Source organism: Panthera uncia, assembly GCF_023721935.1.
Source record: "Panthera uncia isolate 11264 chromosome A3 unlocalized genomic scaffold, Puncia_PCG_1.0 HiC_scaffold_11, whole genome shotgun sequence".
NCBI lineage: Eukaryota > Metazoa > Chordata > Mammalia > Carnivora > Felidae > Panthera > Panthera uncia.
The window spans coordinates 72,398,169-72,418,664 of NW_026057578.1; the positions used below are offsets into that span (position 1 = coordinate 72,398,169).

Genomic DNA, 20,496 nt, shown 5'->3' on the forward strand with positions numbered 1-20,496 from the left:
TCGGACGCTTAACTGACTGCGCCACCCAGGCGCCCCGAGTGCAGTTGCTTTTAAAGACATCACAACTTTTCTAATCATATATATCTCAAACATAAATTTGATACAGTAACTGCTTGAAAATTATGAACACTTGGTACTAGTTGGTGGCACTCTTAAGTTATTACCCTCAACTTTTTTATTCAGCCCTTGGATTTTTAATGACATCTCACAATTCAATTCAGCAAAATTTCACTGTGGAAAAGTATTATCTCCAAAAAGTAGGACTCACAAATCATCAAGATACTGGAAGGAGTGAGCTGGAAGGACCTTGGAGATGAACTAGTTCATCTCTATGTTTAAACTATAAAATAGTGACAAGTAGCCTCCTTTTCGCCTCTGTTCTTCATGTATTTCATCACTATGTGCACACCACTGTTTTCATTCTGCTTTTGATGATAAAGAACACATGAAATGGGTCATACAACTAATAACTAAAAAATTTAGGGCTACCTTTCTCTAACCAAAAGAAAAGATGAGGTAATTCAGGTGTTTGGTCTTTTATGTGTAATGGATCCCTTTGAAAATCGTATTAAAGCTCTACACATTCTACCCAGAAAATTACATGTTCTCAGGTCTGTGTTCATTTTGAACCGACACCATGAAGTTAGTATGTATGTCCCACAGGTTAAAAGGCTGCTGTAAACAATGAATTTAGTTTAAACCCTTCAGACCTCAAATACAATAGAAATAACTCCTACTTCACAGCTACGTAGCTTCATGTCTAAAGAATCCAGACATCTGGCAGTAACACTTTGCCAAAATGTAACTGAACCACTGTAATGTTAATCAACAAAGGTCTCTGAGCAGCTAGAAAGAGTTATCAGAAAGTCTGGGAATTAAATCAAACTTCTTTGTAACATATATTTACGTGAGCATCTTTCTGCTGTCTTCTCAGCTTAATAACACACAAGTCTTAAGTTTGATAAGCAAGAGGTAATATGGCTAAATTGTTAAGAATGTATTTGATTGTAGTCTGCCTGACTTCAAATTCCAAGGCCACCATTTTTTAGGTACATGACTGTGGGCAAGTGATTTAGTATCTCTATGCCTCATTTTCATTATCTGTAAAATTGGTATTAACAGTACTTACACTTCACTGAACTATTTTGAAAATTAAATTGAAAATAAAACATAAAAAGCACTGGGCACAGTGGTTAGTATGTAGTTAGTGTTCAGTAACTGCTATTAGCTGCTATTACTAATATCATTCTTATTTATTTGGTTTCAAGCCAAACAAGTTAGATGAGAGGAGACAGAAGACATTATTACCTTATAAAAAGACACCAGTCTGATATTCACAAAGATAACAAGTTATTGAGGAAAGTGTTAATTATGCTTAGGGATTACAGATTATATATCATAATGTACAAACATTTCAGTTCCCAATGGGTAACATTTAAAATAACTTTTTAAGAAATAGTCTATCTGAAACACCTACATAATTTCAATTTTATCTCTATATCTATACCATAAACAAACTCCTATACAGTAAAAAAAAAATGTTTACTGAAAAGAATAAAAATATAAAATGTGAAATATTGGAAGTAAAAAGACCTGTAATCCACAGGTGCACCCTGTAAACAATTTGACAGATTCTGGACTTAAACTATTAATATAATTCATCATGTTAAAAAATTCTAAGGAGAGAGAATTCAAGAATTATCCTCTATGCAAAAAACAAAGGACAGATTTTCCATAAACATGATTAATAAAAGTTTTAAAAATCATCAGCAGGAGTGATAGCTTTTACATCTTCTAATTTTTATAGCTTTAATTTCTTTATCTCACCTAACTGGATTGGCTAATACCCAGGAACAATGGTTAAATTACAGCAATCATAGTGGTATCCTACCTTGTCCCCAACTCTGGTAGGAACACTGCTAATATTTTCTTAAGTATAAAGCTAGCTTTTGGTATCAGCCATACATACCATGTTAAGAAACTACCTACTTATTTGCATTTTACTGAGTAAATTTGATAAACTGTAAATGTACATTCTATACAGAAATACGTATAAGGGGGTGCCTGGGTGGCTTAGTCAGTTAAGTGTCTGACTTTGGCTCAAGTCATGATCTCCTGGTTCATGGTTTCGAGCCCTGCTTCGGGCTCTGTGCTGACAGCTCAGAGCCTGGAGCCTGCCTCAGATTCTAGGTCTCCCTCTCTCTCTTTGCCCCTCTCCTACTTGCGCTTTCTCTCAAAACTAAATAAACTAAAAAAAAAAAAATACACATGTATATGAAATATTTTGTGTAGAAAGTCACATACAATTGTTTTAACTGCAAAAGGCTGGAAACAAGTTTAAAATGCACCAATGGTGGGCGGGGGGGGGGGGGGGGGCGCCTGGGTGGCTCAGTCCGTTAAGCCTCCGACTTCGGCTCAGGTCAGGATCTTGTGGTTTGTGAGTTCAAGCCTCGTGTGGGGCTCTGTGCTGACCGCTGAGAGCCTGGAGCCTGCTTCGGATTCCCTCTTTCTCCCTCCCTCCCAAATTAATAAACATTAAAATTTTTTTAAATGCGTCAATAGGGTTAGTTATAAATTGAAGTGTATCATACGCTGGAATTCAATGGAGGAAGTTCTTTTATATCCTGATATGGAAAGTTCACCCAGATAAGTCTGTTATGTGTTATGTGAAAAAAGCAAGAGCAGGGTTCTCTTTTGTTAATCTGGGGCAAAAGAAGTGTTTGTTTTGGCTGCCTACTAATAGTTTCCCATTCTGATTTCATTTTTTTTTTTTTTGTTAACTATTTTTCTTCAAGGAAAACGTGCATGTTTTATAGCTCTACAGCTAAAAAAAAAAAACTTTGTAATTTCATTAGTAGCTAATGTCTTACCAGCCTTGAAAACTATCAAGTTTTCAAAGAATGCAATTTTTTAAAAAATGTTTTTTATTTCTGAGAGAGGGAGAGAGAGAGAACATGAGAGGCGAGGGGCAGACATAGGGAGACAAAGGATCCAAAGTAGGCTCTGTCCTGACTGCAGAAAGTCCAATGTGGGGCTCGAACTCATGGAACTATGAGATCATGACTTGAGTTGAAGGTGGACGTTTAACACACTGAGACTGAGCCACCCAGGCACCCCTCAAAGAATGCAATTTTAAAAAATATATTAGGACTTTAGGATGCCTTGCAAAGGAGAATTAGAAAAGTTCACATCTGATCTATTTAAGAACCAATCAATTTGATTACAGCAATAAACAGACAGTGAAAATGGTTAAAAAGGGCACTGTTGATAAAGAACCTGCCACCACTTAGAAATGTGGCTACACTTTGTTGAAAAAGGCTGAGAGCCAATTTAACTAGTTTCACTTCCGTAAACTCCTATCTCGCTTAATTTCAAACTTTTGTCATAGTCTAGAGTGACTGAACAATTTATTTTCCAAGAACAATAACTGTTTTCTCCTTGTCCCCCAAAAAGATGTAGACGGATACGGCAATCTGCTGTTAGTGTCGAAAGGGTAAAAAATGTGTTAGTGCTTGCATTTCATTTTGCTCGGTCATAAGTAAAAAATTATCTGGAAGGATAATAAATTAAGAACTCTAAGAAATAACCCAGCAAGTAGAACAAGAAGATTTAAAAAATGAGTAATAAGCGGGGAAAATTATGAAAATTGTAAGATAAACCTAGAAGGCCCAACATCCAAACAATAAGTTAATAGTGAAATAGCACAAAATGTCCTCAAATTGAAGGACATGACTGTTTGGCTGCTTCCAAGATGAAAATAAAATAGCACACACAAAGGATCATAAATAAGAATGTCTTCAGATTACTTGATAGCAGTAACTTCAAATTTTTAAAAGAAAATTATTTCCAACCTGGTTCTATATTCAGTTAAACTGTCAGTCAAATATGAAGACAGAATCAACATATCTTCATACATGAAGGTCTCAAATTTTACCTCTCATGGCATTTTTTTTTTTTTTTTTTAGAAAACAATTATTAGAGGATATGTTCCACCAAAACGGGAGGGAAAATCAAGAAAGAGTCCAGAGACATGAGATGCAGGAAACAATCCAAGAAAAAGAGAGGCAAAAGAAGTACTAGGATGATGGCTGAGGCAGCCATAAGACAAAAGCTGTGCAGCAAATCTAGACAGCAACCGATCTAAGCTGGAACTGGAAGGGAGGCTTCAAGACAGAGGTCTCCACAGGGGACACTATGTGGAAATTAACCTGAGAGGTAGTTAAAGAATTAGTGACAGGCACCTAACTACTGCAACAAATGAAAAAATGGTGGCCATTATTTACTCTAGAAAGAGAAAAGTTATCAAGAAAAATACAGTATAGGAAAAAAAAACAGGAAAAAATTCACAAAGAATATTTATATTGTCATCACAGCAATAAAATTATCAATTATTTAACCAAAAATTGTGAGAGAAGAAATAAGGGTGAGGGTGTGGTAAGGACTGTTCACATGCTAAATTCTTACCTACCATAACAAGAATAAATTAGGTCTAAACTTGGCAAAACAACACAGAAGTATTAACATATTACTTAGAAATAGAAGGTACAAGAGTTTTAAGCTATCTCTGTGGAAAGGAAAAAGAACTGATTTTTTCCCTCAACATTTTAATACTACTTTGACTTTTGACAGTAAGTGCATGTATTGCTTTGATTAATAAAAAAAAAAAAAAAAGGCTATATTGAGAGGGTGCAAATAGTGTTCTAAGCTCTTTACACTTATTAAAAAATTTAATATTTACAACATGCCTTTAGAGTAGCTGCTCTTTTATCCTTGTTTAAAATGAAAAAAAAAAACTAAGGTTGTGAGAGATTTAATAATTTACTCAAGGTCAAACAGCCTAGAAAGAGGCTAAGCCAAGATTTGAACCCAAACAATTGAACTCCACAGCAATGGAGTTCAATTGTCAGCAATTGAACAATGCTGACAATGGAGATTGTCAGCAATCTCACTGACAATGCTACTTCTGTGATCTTTAGTCAAGAGCCTACCTCAATGCAATACTGACTAGACTCCACATTTTTGTAAAACAATAAATTCAAATTGTATTTTGTGTTCAAAACTAGATGCATCACTTAAGATTAGGTTTTCTACTACTATAACATTTCCCTCCTCTTGTCCTTCTACTCTTCTCCTAACAGTTGTCTTATATTTATGCCTTTTTATTTTATGCCACTCCTTTTTGGGGAAAAGGATGGTTGCGTATAATAACAATATAAATGAAAGAAGAGAGTTTTATATAAAATTTAAACTTGTTTATATAAAACAGTAACCAATGGGAAATACATATGCTATGCAAGTAACAAAAAGGCTAATATCCTTATAACTGAAGATTCATTCATATTAAGAAAAACATAAGCCAATTTTAAAAAGACAAGACTATGAAAAGACAACTTGCAGAAGAGCAAATTCAAAAGGCTAATAACGTTGCTACTAACACAAGACACACAATTGGGAAAGAGATCTATTCTGTCTATGCAACCTAATGGGCAAAGATTAAAAATAAATTTAACAACACTGGCAAAGCTGCAGTGAGCCAAGCACACTCATACAATGCTTATAGTAACATAAGCTGGTATAGACATTCTGGATGTATCTGATAATATGTATGAAAACATTCCTTTATGCATCTATCCAAGAAAATAGCTTAAAATGCAACAATACCAGCAGTCCCATCAATGAAATAGCAGAATCAACTTATGTGCTCCAAAATATTACTGGGTGTGTTGCTTACAAATATTATGATACAGATAAATAAAATGAAATTCTGTGGTCATCAACAGTATTTAAGTAACAAAGAAAAATTCTTTTAACAAATAAAAGCAAGATACAAAACTGTTTAATTACATGTCTGATAAACCCATATACCTAAAGAAGAATCAAATATTAGCAGTCATGTTCTCTGATGACAGCGAGCAAAACTTTCTTCTTTGAAATTATTTTTATTATCCAAATTTTCTTCAGTAAACATGAAATAATTTTAAAGATGGAAAAAGCAAAGTTTGTGTATAGAATAGTTTCACATACCTTGGTGGCTGTTACTGATGTGGCCAAGTTTGTAGTTTTGGAAGAGGATCCATTAGAACTTGCTGGTGGTGTCTGAGCCACTACAGATTTACTGTTTGTACTGTTTGTTCCATTAGCAGCACTGGCAGAGTGGGAGAAAGTAAATTTGAAGCCACTAGATGATGTCCTTTTGGGAAGGTTTTCTTTGTCTTCACTTTCTTTTGCTAAAGCAAAAATTTAAATCTTTTTTAGTAAAGATTCCTAAGCAAAGCATCTGAAAAGCACAGTAACTTTAAAACTTATAAATCATTAATGTGGATGGAACTGGAGTGTGTATGCTAAGTGAAATAAGCCATACAGAGAAAGACAGATACCATATGTTTTCACTCTTATGTGGATCCTGAGAAACTTAACAGAAACCCATGGGGGAGGGGAAGGAAAAAAAAAAAGAGGTTAGAGTGGGAGAGAGCCAAAGCATAAGAGACTGTTAAAAACTGAGAACAAACTGAGGGTTGATGGGGGGTGGGAGGGAGGGGAGGGTGAGTGATGGGTATTGAGGAGGGCACCTTTTGGGATGAGCAATGGGTGTTGTATGGAAACCAATTTGACAATAAATTTCATATATTGGGAAAAAAATATAAATTAAAAAAAAAATAAAACCTATAAATCATTGCCTCTGCTTTATAAGAGTACAGCATGATGTGTACAGTGGTAAGTCTTTAATTAGCTGGAATCTTAGAAATCTCAGGATTAGAAAGGATCTTAAGAATTATATACCAGAATCTGCCATCCTATGCTAGAATTCTACACTGCTGTATCTAGGACACATCAAGTATTCATTACCTGCCTGACTTCCTTTTACTGTCTCTTTGCAGCTTCTACTCACTGCACTGATCCTATACTCCTATAGTCCTTGTGAAAACCTGATAATCCCTCCCACAAGTCAGTATTTTAAATGCTTAAAGACGATGATATGATCATATCTATCAGTCTCTTATTTCCTGAATATTCCAGGTTCCTTTATCTGTTTCTCTTATGACATAGGTATCTACTATCCTTTCATATCTGGTTGCTGTTTTTGTGTATGATTCTTGAGTGGATGTGGTGCTTCAAGCACGGCCTCACTGCCCCTTTTCACGGCAGTCAGGGTAGTGCCTGTAATGAGTAAAGGTAGAAGAATTAGGTCACCAAAAATTACCACCTATTCCTTAGGACATTTTAATGGGCTATTTGCTCCCCCAGGCTGAAGTAAACAGAACTAAGAGCATTAACGAGTACATGATGAATGATGCTGGGAACAACGGTTTCAGGAAAAATGTAATAAATCAATAAAACACTATCTAAGGAGAATTGCCTTTAGAATACCTCACATTCAAAATCACAAACTTTATATGAAGTCCAGGAAATGCTTTGCTTTTCAAAATGTAAATTTGTATTAAACATTTATATGATATATGGAGGGCAGTACTCCAATAATGGTAATTTTTTAGGCCATAGAATTAAAGTGATTCGTTCTTTTGAAAGCTAAGTAAGATCTCAGTTTTAAAAACAAGTTAAACTATTTGAAGGATGGGAAATTTTACTTTCATTTCTCTTCCCTTGATAGTATATCTTTATTAATTTTTTATAATGATTTTAAAACTTCAAAGAGCAAAGTTACTTCTCTGAGCTTAGTTTCCTCAGCTGTAAAAGGCAGAGTGCTCTGGAAAGTTTCTATGGATCTGTATGGTCTCTATTATTATTGAGGATTTCAGTACAGAAATAAATCCAAGATTATTCACAGAAGACAATGTATTAAGTAGAAAATATAATAATTTCAGAAAATATAGTAATTTCTAAATAGTAAATGAAGGGCATCACAAAATGACAAGTTTCAAGAAAAACATTTTAAACATGAAAATAAGTCCCAGCTTTGGAAAAAGATGTGGAAATTTTAAAAGGTCACATTTCACTATAAAATTCATATCTTTCATACTTTATATACTATGGCCAAATCTTCACAGACAACTCAATAATTTCTGTATTTAAAAATGAGGCACTATTCAAAAACTTAAAATTTTAATACCTTTTTTGGTCTCCATAAATTTTTCGTAAGTATCTGGAAAATCATCTTCTGGCTTAGATTTTTCTACTGGTGCCACAACTGCTTTTCCTTCCTCCTCTTCATCTTCATTAAACCACATTTCTTCATCCTCTTCCAAGGCTTTTGCATCTCTGCGAAATCTGTTACTACGCAATATAGATGGTACACTGTAAGAAACATACCACAAATACTAATGACTTAAAGTTTGTAACCAGATTAAATTTGAGAATAAATATGTATAACCAAGAGGAGCTAAAGTAATTTTAACTGAGTATAATTTATATCATAACCACCTCAATTGTGATACAAGATGTAACCAGAAAATATCCCAAAATATTTAAGGATATTGCAAACTAAACTAAAAATTTACCTTGAGTTATGATACAAAGCAGTCATTTTTCACATAAAAGATTCTGGTAAGGAGAATATCCTACCCTTCTAGAAGATTCTGTACTATCTAATGATGGAAAGAATGCTCCTGGGTAAATTTCTTATGTCAGATCCAAACAAAAGATGATTTTGGATATAATTATATAAACTATAGATGCAATATACTTAAAACAATACCTGTTCAGTTTCTGATTTTGTCTGTCTTTTTCTTGCTCATATTTAGTCTTCAATCCTTTGAATGTCTGAACATATTCAATTGATTCAAGTGCTTTATAAAAGTTTTCAACTATATGTGCAGTAAGAGACTTGATATCTTCCTGTATAAGGACAAAATTTACAATTCAAATATAATTCAATGACTGTTAGGAGAAAAACTTAAAGAAACTTTTTTACAGTTCCAAAGCTGACCAAAAAAGATTTTTCAAAATCGCATTCCAAAAATAAGTGTCCTAGTTTCTTTATACATGAGCCAGGCCTCCTCAGAAAACTTGGAATAAAAAAGAAGCCTTTTTGGGGGCTACTAAACATCTGAAAGTAAACAGATTTAGTTTATATCTTGTTTATTTTTTCCATTTATGTAGCACTTCACAATTTAAAAAGCACTTTAACATATACTTTCACTTGATCCCCCTAACAATTCTATGAAATAGGGTTCATTACTCCCATTTTACAGAGAAGGAAAATTGAAGATCTCAGAGGTTAGATGGCCTGATCAAGAGCACACAGCCAGTTAGAAAATTATATTCTTTTTTTTTTTTAATTATATTTTCAACAAAATGTTAGGTGTTACTTAATGACTCCTTCTTTAACTGGTAAGAAGCCTTACCTAAATAATAAACACAGACTTCTTTGACTATATTACATGTACAGATATGATCAACTGTTAACTTGAATTCCACCTATTTCCAGTCTTCCAATGGTATAATTTTTGTGAAATAAACTGACAGCAATAACTTCTAAATTCTATATGAACCATTCTAAATAATCATTCCAAATACCTGAGTGTGAAGCAGGCTCATTAAAAAAAAAAAAGCTTATTTATTTGTAATTTTGAGAAAGAGTGTGTGCCCAAGTGGGGAAAGGGCAGAAAGACAGAGAAACAGAGACAGAATCTCAAGCAGGTGCCTGAATAATATTTTTATTATTAATAATAGAAGTTGTCATTCAGGAATTTAATATTAGTAAAAAATATACATGCCACTTCTTTAAAAGATACACCATAATAGGGACACCTGGGTGACTCAGTCAGTTAAGTGCCCAACTCTTGATTCTCACGGTTCCTGAGATCAAGCCCCAAGTCGGGATCCATCCTGACAGCACAGAGCCTGTTTGGGAGTCTCTCTCTCCTCCCCTCCCCCACTCAGGTGCGCACATGTGGGCACTCTCTCTCTCGCTTTCCAATAAGCTTAAAAAAAAAAAAAAAGATATACCACAAACTGTTTCTTTTAAGGATTTTAAGTCTTTAGTTCTCCTGTAAATCTCAATTAAGAAATATTAGAAACCCAGGTAAAATGGTTCTGTACTATACCCTGAACAAAAAGATGAGTCAAGTTTTGGGATTCAATGTACATTTATCAACTACCCAAAATTATTTTCTGAAAAACAAATTCAATCATAGGAATAGGGATGGGGTTGTTACCCTACAACTCATTTTATCAGTATCTCACCAAAAATTTTAAGGAAAAAAATACAAAAGTCAATCTCTATTCATTAGAACAGTGCACTGTGAACTGGGGTTCAGATACTTGGTGAGCTAGTTAACTATGTTCCCTCTTTTCTAAGGCTAAAGAGTGCTTCCATCCTCTTCATCCTTTTGAAAACCATACTCTTAGCAAGTGACTATTAGAAAAATAATCCAGTTAGCCAAATCATCTTTATCTGAGAATAGCATATCATGAGCAGAAATGTGATTTGTAACAGACACAACTAGAGAATGAATTTCTAGCTCTGATTTTCTTTTTTTCAAATTCTTTCTAACCACGTGGCCATTTGCCCTGGTGGAATGATTTCATTGTGTGGGAGAGGGTAAATTCATTGTACTGGTTCTACTATTACCCGTCTTATCCCTGTTGCTCACGTATCGTTCTCTCCAGATCTTTTTATGACAAATCTTATGTTGCCCCAAAGCGAGCTGTGACCTATCTTCAAGCTCTGACTGTGCTCCTAACCAAATGGATGCTCTTGAATCAATCACTCAAATCAGTCTGGATGACTCAAGTACCTCATCTATAAAATAAGGCAGTTGGAGTGGTCTGCCTACTTCCTGGTCTCTTCAACTTAAAATTCCATGATAAAAGCCTACCTTTTATACATCTTCCATCAAAGTTTACCAAAGTAATTATTTTCAACCTTTCTATATTTATCACTACCCCTACAACAGATCAGAGAGATTACATCATTGAATGGCATGCTTGACTGAAAAGTCTACATACATATGCCAAATATAATCCTAAAACATTTGGCCAATAAAAATAATACACAGTAAACATGGGTTAAAATACTATGCTCAATTTCACAATTTAGAATATTAACATTGCTAAACATATAATTATTTTGTTAAGAAGCCTTTACTATAAACTTACCACTCTTATAAATTCAAATAACTCAATGACAGCTGAATTCAACAGATTGTACCGAGTTCCGTTATCCAGGAGAGCATTTATAACTGGCTCAAAAAGATTTCCCTTCGTGATGTAACGATTATAAAATTCATCTTTAAGGCCAATTATCCGCCTCATAAAACGAAGAGCACCTAATTAAAAATAATACAGGGAACAAATTGATAATTTATTAATAATTATTGGGAAGTATAAAGAATGTATACTTCTAAAATAAAAAGTAAACAATGTGTACTAAAAATAATTGGGTTTTGAGGGAAAAAATAAGTTAGGGAGAGACCACTTAAAGTTGTATAAACTTCTCTGGTAGCTAGCAAAAAGTCCAATAATTGGTATTTAGGAGATAAATAAACTACTCAGGCAGGTAGCTCCATGATATAGAGATTAAAAAAACATATAGAAAGCACAGGCTGCCGATGCCGGCAGTACTGGGAGCAGTGCTGGTGGACATGAAGACAGTACAGTGACAGCAGCTCAGGACCAGCGCAGGGCTGTTCGTCATGAAGGTTGTTGGAGCAGCGGTGTAGTCTGTCAAGACGGCCTTGCCTCTCTGCAGGAGGGAGCTCTGAAGGTAGGTACTTCTTTGTGATTTTTCTGAAAATAAAGCCAAAGGGGTTCCTGCTGCCAGCTTAAGAGGAGGGCTGAAGGTCTTTTACTTTTCTGATGAAAGCTACAGTTCCACTCCCACCATTTCAGTTCTCTTTGCCTTGGAAAAAGCATCTGTGAACTGACGCTACCTACACATTATAATGTCATTTCCTTGTTTACCAACTGCTTATGAGCTGTTTTGCCATAGCAGATCAGGCTGTACTTGTAAAAGAACAACAGAGTAACAAATAAGCAGTATCATCTGGCTTTTCACATTTTAGAATACTGAAAAGAAATGTTCAGTCTCTCATTTCAACCCAGTGTTCACAGATGGAAGTCATTAAAAGAAGTTGTGTCTGTCAAAAGAGGTTCCTAATATTATCTGAGAATAAAACAGAAACAGGCCATGTAAGGTCTAAATGTAGGATGACTGTAACACTAAACGAGTGTGAAGAGAAGTGCTAGACTTCTAACAACACCTAGTCTTTGTAGCAGAACAAGAAATACTTACTTAAGATTAAAAAGACTGAAGCACCGGTAAAGATGTGAGCACGCTCATACACTGCTGGTGAATAGTAGGATATAGTTACAACTACACTGCTAATTATAATGGAAATCTTGAAGCAATGTAAACATGTAAATACTGGAGATCTGTTCAATTATGGCATATCCACATAAAGAAATGACTCTGCAGTCATCCCTAAGCACTGGCTACAGAAAGCCACATAAGAACACCTATCATGAGAACATCCATCTTCCGAAAATTAATATAAAAATTTAATGTAAATGTGATCAGGATGAACTAGATAAAATTATCTTTAAGTTACTGTGGAAGAACAAGTGTCCACGAACCAAGAAAATTATGAAAACGAAAAGTGAGGAGGGACTTAGCAGATAATTAACTTTACAACAAAGATGCCATAGTGGACTAAGAATAAACTTTCCCATTATTTCGTCTAGTAAAGTAACAGATTTAAAAATATTAGTCCAGAAGTAAGACACAAGATATATGTGGTAACTTACTGGATAACAAAAGAGAAACTTTCATTCAGTAAGAAAAATACAGTTTATTTAATAAGAGGATGGGCACAATTGGCTATCCATCTAGAAGAAAACAAAGCAAGGCCCTCCAAACCATATACAAAAACAAACCTCAAATGTATTACATATATAAGTAAAAAATGAAATAATAAAAATATCAGAAGTAAAATGAGGAGGATATTTTATTTGTATAATCTTAGGACACAGATGTTCCTAAGCAAGACAAAATCCTCAAAACTCATAAAAAGAAGACATATTTTTCATTAGGGAGAATTTTAAAATTGTTATGTCAAAAAATAAAATAAAGGTAAATGTGAAAGACAAATGAGACTGGGACATTTCCCCCCCCCAAACATGATATATTACTGGTATCTCTAATATAAAATGAGCTCTAAGAAAAAGGTAATAGACAATCCACAACAGATAAAATTCAAAAACACTAAAACATGAAAGTATGTTGCCAAAGAAAACATAAATTAGAACACAAGTGGAATACCACATTTCCCATTATCTGCCTCCTAACATTTTAGGAGCCAGTAAAACTGAATGCTGCCAGAGTGTCAAGTGCTTCAATCTTTTGGGAAAGTTATCTGGAAGCTGTATGTTAAACTCAAATTTAAAAGGATACATTAAAACTATATAAACATTCTTTTCTGGCAATAGAATTATTGGGAATCTACACTATGGAAATAAACCAATACTTAAAAGATTCATATACTAGACTATTTACTACAAAGTTGTTTGGAGTGGCAAAATACCAAAACAATCCCATAATCTGTACACTGCAGAATGGCAGAATAAATTGTGGAAGAGCCACTCCATCAAATGTTATTCAGCTACATTTAGAAAAACAACTTAGTTGAGACTATATTCAATCACCTAGAGTAAGACTAAGGGACTGAGAAGTATGTTAATATGATCCTTTTTTGGATAAAAATAAAAAATACCTATAACTGTGTAAATATGTTTATATAAATTTTTACGGATACAGAAAAAAATTGTGCAGGCTGTTAATCGTGGCTACTTTTAAGGCCTTAAAAATAATGGTTGGGGGATTAATATTTTCTCTATATATTAAATGTTTACATTTTATCTATGATTTTTATGCTCAGAAAAAACACACAAAGCTCTTTTTATTTGGAGAGAGGAAGTTGTTAGTTTATCTCTATTTGCAGGTAAAATTGTGAAGAGGAAAGGAAAGTTAAAAGTTTGGCAACCATCAACTGAAGCAAATACTGGCATTTAAGTTTGATTATTACCGGTTCAATTGGTCTACTGAGGGGGACTACTCCTAAATTATTTTTACAAGTTCAATAAATAACCCGAGTTACACAAAAATATTTCAAGGCTATATCTCAAAAGTATAAAAAAAAGTCACCAATGAATGACAGTGTAATGAAGCAGACGTAAAAGACAGTAGGACTTGTTCTATTAGTGAAACGCTGTTGTTGTACATGCTATTGTATCACGACTTAAGCCAATTCAATCCAAATGTGAGTAATATGTAGGTGGGAAGCACCATGACCTATTCCTCCTGTCCTTTAAATAAAAGATTAGTACTTCTCATAAAATCATCTCTTTAATAGCATATATACTGCTAAAAAAAAAAAAAAGTCCAATGGGTAACTTCAGGGTTTATCTCTATTAAAAATGTTGTTCCTTAAGATATTTTACAAGAACATTCATTTAAAGTGTTACTTACACAAGGCCAGGAAAGTGTGCTTTGAATTCATCAAGACCAAGACTCTTCTTAGCAAGTCCTTGTTCATAATATAGTTTTTTATGTGGTATGTGTGATGTTCCACGCAAAATGTGAGTAGTTCTAAAATTAAGGCAAGCAGCTGTGCTGTTTGATAATTATCTACAAAGAAAGTCATCATATGAAAATAAAATAAATATCGCAATTCATCTAAATAGAATAAAGCTTATGTCCTAGATTTTAGAGCAACAGTAAAATTCTATTTACTCCTCATTTTTATATCAATTAAAGAAGCTACGGATTTTTACTTTTTCATTAGCAGACTCCCCAAAAGTATTATCAGTTTTACTGACTAAATGGATACTTTCTAAGGCTCTTGTATAAAATATTTATGAATACTAAGAGGAAAGAAAGTCTAAATAAAAATCTACAAACATGATAAGAAAACCATCATTGCACTGAGATCTTCTTAGTAGTGTTTCCTTAATATGTGTTATTACTATTAATTAACCGATAAAAAGAGTCCACAGTAAATAGCTCAAACTTTTTGCCCATCACATGGTGCAATATAAATTTCCCCAGCAAAATAAGTATGTTTTAAAAATTCATTTTTGAGAGAAAGAGAGCGAGTGTGCATTCACGAGTAGAGGAGGGGCACAGGGGGGGACAGAGGATCAGAAGCAGACTCTGTGTTGACAGGAGCAAGCCAGACGCGGGGCTCAAACTCACGAACCATGAGATCATGACCTGAGCCAAAGTAGGGCACTCGACCGACTGAGCCACCCAGGCGCCCCAATATGCTTTCTTTAAAAACACCTTTAAGAAAAGGACATTTTTGGCTATTTGAACATCAAGTGAAAAATATTACATCAATATTTATTTTTAACAATAATCATTTTAACATCAAATCATGATATCCATGAGATGCCTACTGAAATAAACTACACTGTTTTTTTTCCCTCAAGAGGCTTTGGTGTATACATTCATGAGATTTCAAATTGTTTCCTGAACATCAAAATTGAATGTATGTCAAAGGCTCATGTCAACAATTACCCACACCTATTACAAATGTTTTAGGCAAGAAATATTAAGCCGTGAGGAAATTTCGTAATTACAGCTTTACAGAATAAATCTAGTCCAACTATTGTATTTTTGAAGAAGATTACAATTATAAATATTTTATGCAACTATGATCCTATCAGGAATAAATCAGCATTCTTTTGATAACAGAATAGCCATTAAAAACTGGGTCACCTGTTCAGTTTTTAAGTGGCTGGTTCAGTTGGTTAAGTGGCTGATTCTTGATTTTGGCTCAGGTCATGATCTCATGGTTTGTGTGATCAAGTCCTGTGTTGGATCTGTGCTGAGAGTGCAGAGCCTGCTTGGCATTCTCTCTTTCCCTTTCTCGGCCCCTCCCCCACCCTCAAAATAAATAAATAAACTAAAACAGAAATACAAAATACAGTTCTGGTATTTCAAAGATCCTTCCTACTTTAAGTGCAAGTAAAGAGTTTTACTTGCTTCAGAGCAATCTGTGTAACCAACACCACAACCAATATATGAACTAGTCCCTCACCATTAAAAAAACAAACTCTCTTAACCTCTCAATTCCCAAATTTTATTTACAAAGATTTTGTAACAATGATCTGCAGTGTTAATAAATGTCTTGTTTTCACATTCTCAAATTAGGACATGAAATTACTCATGATATCTTGAATCCAATCTCTCTTAGACCTTTGATGAGCCTGGCAGAAAAGATAGAATGCTAGGTGCACACAGCATATTTTCCATACTCCCAGCCCCACACCTGCTATGCATGTTCCAAGCAGAAGCAACAGTGTTTACACTCACATTCATAAACAATACCTAAGCATAATGCTGTCATCAATACTAGTTCCCAACTGGCCTTAGGATTTCAAAGATAAGAATGAACTAAAATCCTCAATTTTCAGATGTCTTCTCAAAAAAAATATCAGAAAATAAGCTCTAAATTTACAAAAACAAAAAATTCCAACTGGTTTTCTTTTATATTGGAGAAAGTGGACTCTTTTCTTTATTATAAAGAAAAAAGGAAATCTATTTTTTTAATTTCATTTGTTCGAAAATATGCCTTTCCTAGCCTTGTAGAAATAAATGCATTATACTCTGAGGAAAAAAAGCTTTCACTTTGTATTAGTTCATAAAACAAGAATTTATACTTACCAGGGCAAATCGTGCTGTTCTTGTTAGATCCAACTATATTATCTAATAAAAAAAGTTAAAGTCAGTTCAGTAATAATTAGATCACATTTTCCTAGTACTTTACAACATACAAACCATGTCTTTGATCATAATCTCATTTTACCTGGATAATAACCATTAAGAATTAGTTGTGAGGAGAGGGTAAGGGGGTGGGCAAAATGAGTAAAGGGAGATACAAGGTTCCAGTTATGGAATGTATGTCACAGGGATAAAAGGTACAGCACAGGAAACATAGTTAATGGTACTGTAACAGCACTGTGTGGTGACAGATGGTAACTACAACTTGTGGTGAGCACAGCTTAAAGTATAGACTCTTCAACGTAGCACTGTGTATCAATTATATTTCAATTTAAAAAATTCAGTTGCTTCAAATATACCTGTATCTGCAATTGTTTACAGAATTGGGTGCAGATGAGGAATTATTAAAAGACAATATCACAAATAATTCTGATAAAAGAAAGTGAGGTTACAACCAGAGAAAAGAATGATACTTCTTTTACTTCTCTTAGCCATCCTCCAACAATTAGGACAGGTCTCTCTACGGAGGAGTTTCTTCAACTCCAGAATAACACATATGTTAACAATTAGTCATTTATGCTTTGAATTTTGAGAAAATAAGTAAGACATTATAAGTTCTGATTTCTAGGCACATGGCTTACAGTACATTTGTGTAGAAAAAAATAAGACTATCACACAGCATTGTGTATAATAAAAAATCTGGAAACAAATGTACATTAGAGGCAGAAAGGTTAAATTACAAGATACTCATAAGAGAATATTATGTACGGATTAAAAATAAGAACTCTAGGTATCAATACGGACAGATTTCTAAAAAGCACTGAGTAAAAGAAAAAAATTGCAGAATATGAAAAACAGAAATCAATTCTTATCAAGTTTGAAAACATGAAAAATAATACATTATATATGTCATAATAATATAAACAGACATGAAGGTGATAAACTTCAAATTTAGCATTTCTTGAGGGATGGGGGGAGAAATGAGAATGTGGGGAGAACAGGAAACTCCAACAAATCCGTAATTTATTTTCTTTTCGAAAATATTTGGAAAAATATGTCAAGTTAGTTTTGATAAAGCCAACAGGAAATATATGGGGGTCTGTTATACAATTATCTAAATATTTTTGTATGGCTGGAAGTATTTTAAAATAAAGATTAAAAATTTATTTTAATTTATACATATGAAACCATTCTGCATGAAAATGTTCTGCAACATGTTTTACCCAACTATATATTTTTGGGAACTAGTCAGATGATAGATCAAAATTCAATTATTTTAATTGCTATATAGTATTCCATTATATGAATATACCATACATTCTTCATCTTCCTACCATGAGCAAGGCACCAACATCCTTGTACCTGTCATGCACATGCATAAATGTTCCCTAGGGAAATACAAATCAAAGCCACAATGAGATACTACCTCGCTCATGTCAGAATGGCTTACATTAACACCACAAGAAACAGGTGCTGGCAAGCATGAGAAAGGGGAACCCTCCTGCACTGTTGGTGGGAGTGCAAATTGGTACAGCCATTCTGGAGAGCAGTATACAAGTTCCTCAAAAAACTAAATATAGAACTACCCTAGGATCTAGTAATTGCACTACTAGGTGTTTACCCAAAGGATACAAAACTACAGATTCAAAGGGGTACATGCACTCTAATGATTATAGCAGCATTATTAACATTATTAAATGTCCACTGACTGATGAATGGATAAAGAAGATGTGGTGTGTGTGTGTGCATGTGTGCGTGTGTGCATCTGTACATCTGTGTCTATATATCTGTATCTATTATCTACATGACAGAACATTACTCAGCCATCAAAAAGAATGAAATCTTACCATTTGTAATGACCTGGATGGAGCTAGAATTAGAATGTATTATGCTAAGCGAAATAAGTCAATCAGAGAAAAATACCATATGATTTCACTGATACGTGGAATTTAAGAGACAAAACAAATGGCTATATGAGAAGGGGGAAAAAAAGAGGAGAGGGGGAAACAAACCACAAGAGATTCTTAACGATGAAGAATGGAGGGTTGATGGAGGGAGGTGGGTCGGGGATGGGCTAGATGGGTGATGGGCATTAAGGAGGGCACTTGTGATAAGCACTGGGTGTTGTATATGATGAATCACTGAATTCTACTCCTGAAACCACAACTGCACTGTGTGTTATCTAACTCAAATTTAAATAAAAAATAAATAAGTGTTCCCTAGGATAGACACTCAGAAATTGAATTGATGGTATTATGTAAGGTGTGCCCAGTTCACAATTTTATTGTGAACTTTACTAAAGTGTAAACACTCTCTTTCACTTACTTCTTAACTGACTCATTGAATGTGTCCCCCCTATTTCTCATTTCACCAGATGAGTCGTATGCTTATCAAAAAGTCCTTTGTTTATGCTAGTTATTTTTGGCAGTATGAATACATAATTTAAATACTGCAGACTGATGTAATATCATAAAAATGTAATATCTATGGCTAAGCTGAATACAGTAGAAGTAGAAAAACCAGAAGTTGTAGCTGATGAATTACAGGTGTAGTTTATGCGTGATAGAGGACATGGAAATATGTTAAAAAGTACATAAAAAAAAAGGCTTGCCCCTCTACAAAATATCAGCAAATGAGTCAGAATTTAGAATAAATATTTACAAGGGTGCATGGGTGGCTCAGCTGGTTAAGCCTCCAACTCTTAATTTTGGCTTGGGTCATGATCTTGTGGTTCATGAGATCAAGTCCCACGCTGGGCTCTGCGCTGACAATGCAGAGCCTGCTTGGGATTTTCCCCCTTGGGATTCCTGCTGTCTCTCTCTCTCTCTGTGTCTCAAAATAAAAATAAACATTAAAAAAGAATAAATGTTGACGGATTTTTTTTTAACTTTATTTTTTTTTAATGTTAATTATTTTGAGAGACAGAGAGTGAGAGAGAGAGAACCCCAAGCAGGCTCTGTTCTGTCTGCACGGAGCCCAATGCAGGGCTCGATCTCACAAAACATGAGATCATGACCTGAGCCAAAATCAAAAGTAGGACGCTTTCCAGACTGGGTCACCCTGGTGCCACATACAGAGTTAATTTTTTTAAACCGTTCTCTGCTTTAATCAACTTTTTTGATTAACCCATCAACTTTTGATCCTTATGTTGTAAAATTAAAGAGTTTTTACTATACTGCCAAATTATCCTCCAAAATGATGGTTCCCTTGGATTTTCTAATACAGGTAATATACTGTCTACTCTTATTCTCGATACTAACTCTAACAACTCTGGGAACAATCTCCTTTTGCTAGGTGTTTATAAATCTCTTCCTCAAGGTGCAATGCTTTTTGCCACATTTTCTGTATCATTCTCTAACACAGACACTCTGAAACAAGGGAAATCATGATTTTATACTGCAGTTAAAATTTTTCAGTATTAATTTCCCTGACATATAAAGCACTGAGGAGACATCTTGTTGTAGATTTAATACTTATTTTAGTCTTCAAAAACAGAAACCATAAGCAGTAAGTAAGAGACCGTACCCTTTTCACACTTGTCTTCTGAAGTATTGGTCAAAAGTGGTGCTGTGAGAACATGCATACAATGGTTGTAGAAGAAATTTAGAAATTCACTTTTTTCAGTTTTCTGAAATATACAGAATTAAAAAAAATACTTTATTATCTTTTAATTAATAAAATGTCTCTAAGAATTAGTGCAGGTCATACACAAATAACAGATACTTTAAGATACCCCAAAAGCAGCAAAAAACTAGTTTTATGTTCAACTTGATATTTTGCAGTACTAAAAAATCAAATCTATTTCGTATTACGTA

At 34.1% G+C, this 20,496-nt stretch overlaps 1 protein-coding gene across 3 annotated transcripts in view; it reads right to left on the reverse strand.

Moving 5' to 3' along the window:
• The window catches only part of PPP4R3B (protein phosphatase 4 regulatory subunit 3B), a 65,018-nt gene that overhangs the window by 1,922 nt on the left and 42,600 nt on the right, over positions 1–20,496 (reverse strand). For 2 of the 3 annotated variants that reach the window (XM_049651495.1, XM_049651493.1), the window contains 7 exons: positions 20,207–20,309; positions 16,625–16,666; positions 14,426–14,584; positions 11,059–11,228; positions 8,654–8,793; positions 8,069–8,253; positions 6,025–6,227 (listed from right to left, as the gene is read on the reverse strand). In XM_049651495.1, coding sequence (XP_049507452.1) covers positions 6,025–6,227; positions 8,069–8,253; positions 8,654–8,793; positions 11,059–11,228; positions 14,426–14,584; positions 16,625–16,666; positions 20,207–20,309 — 1,002 coding nt within the window. The remainder of the gene's footprint in view (positions 1–6,024; positions 6,228–8,068; positions 8,254–8,653; positions 8,794–11,058; positions 11,229–14,425; positions 14,585–16,624; positions 16,667–20,206; positions 20,310–20,496) is intronic. The other variant, XM_049651494.1, reaches the window with a different exon arrangement.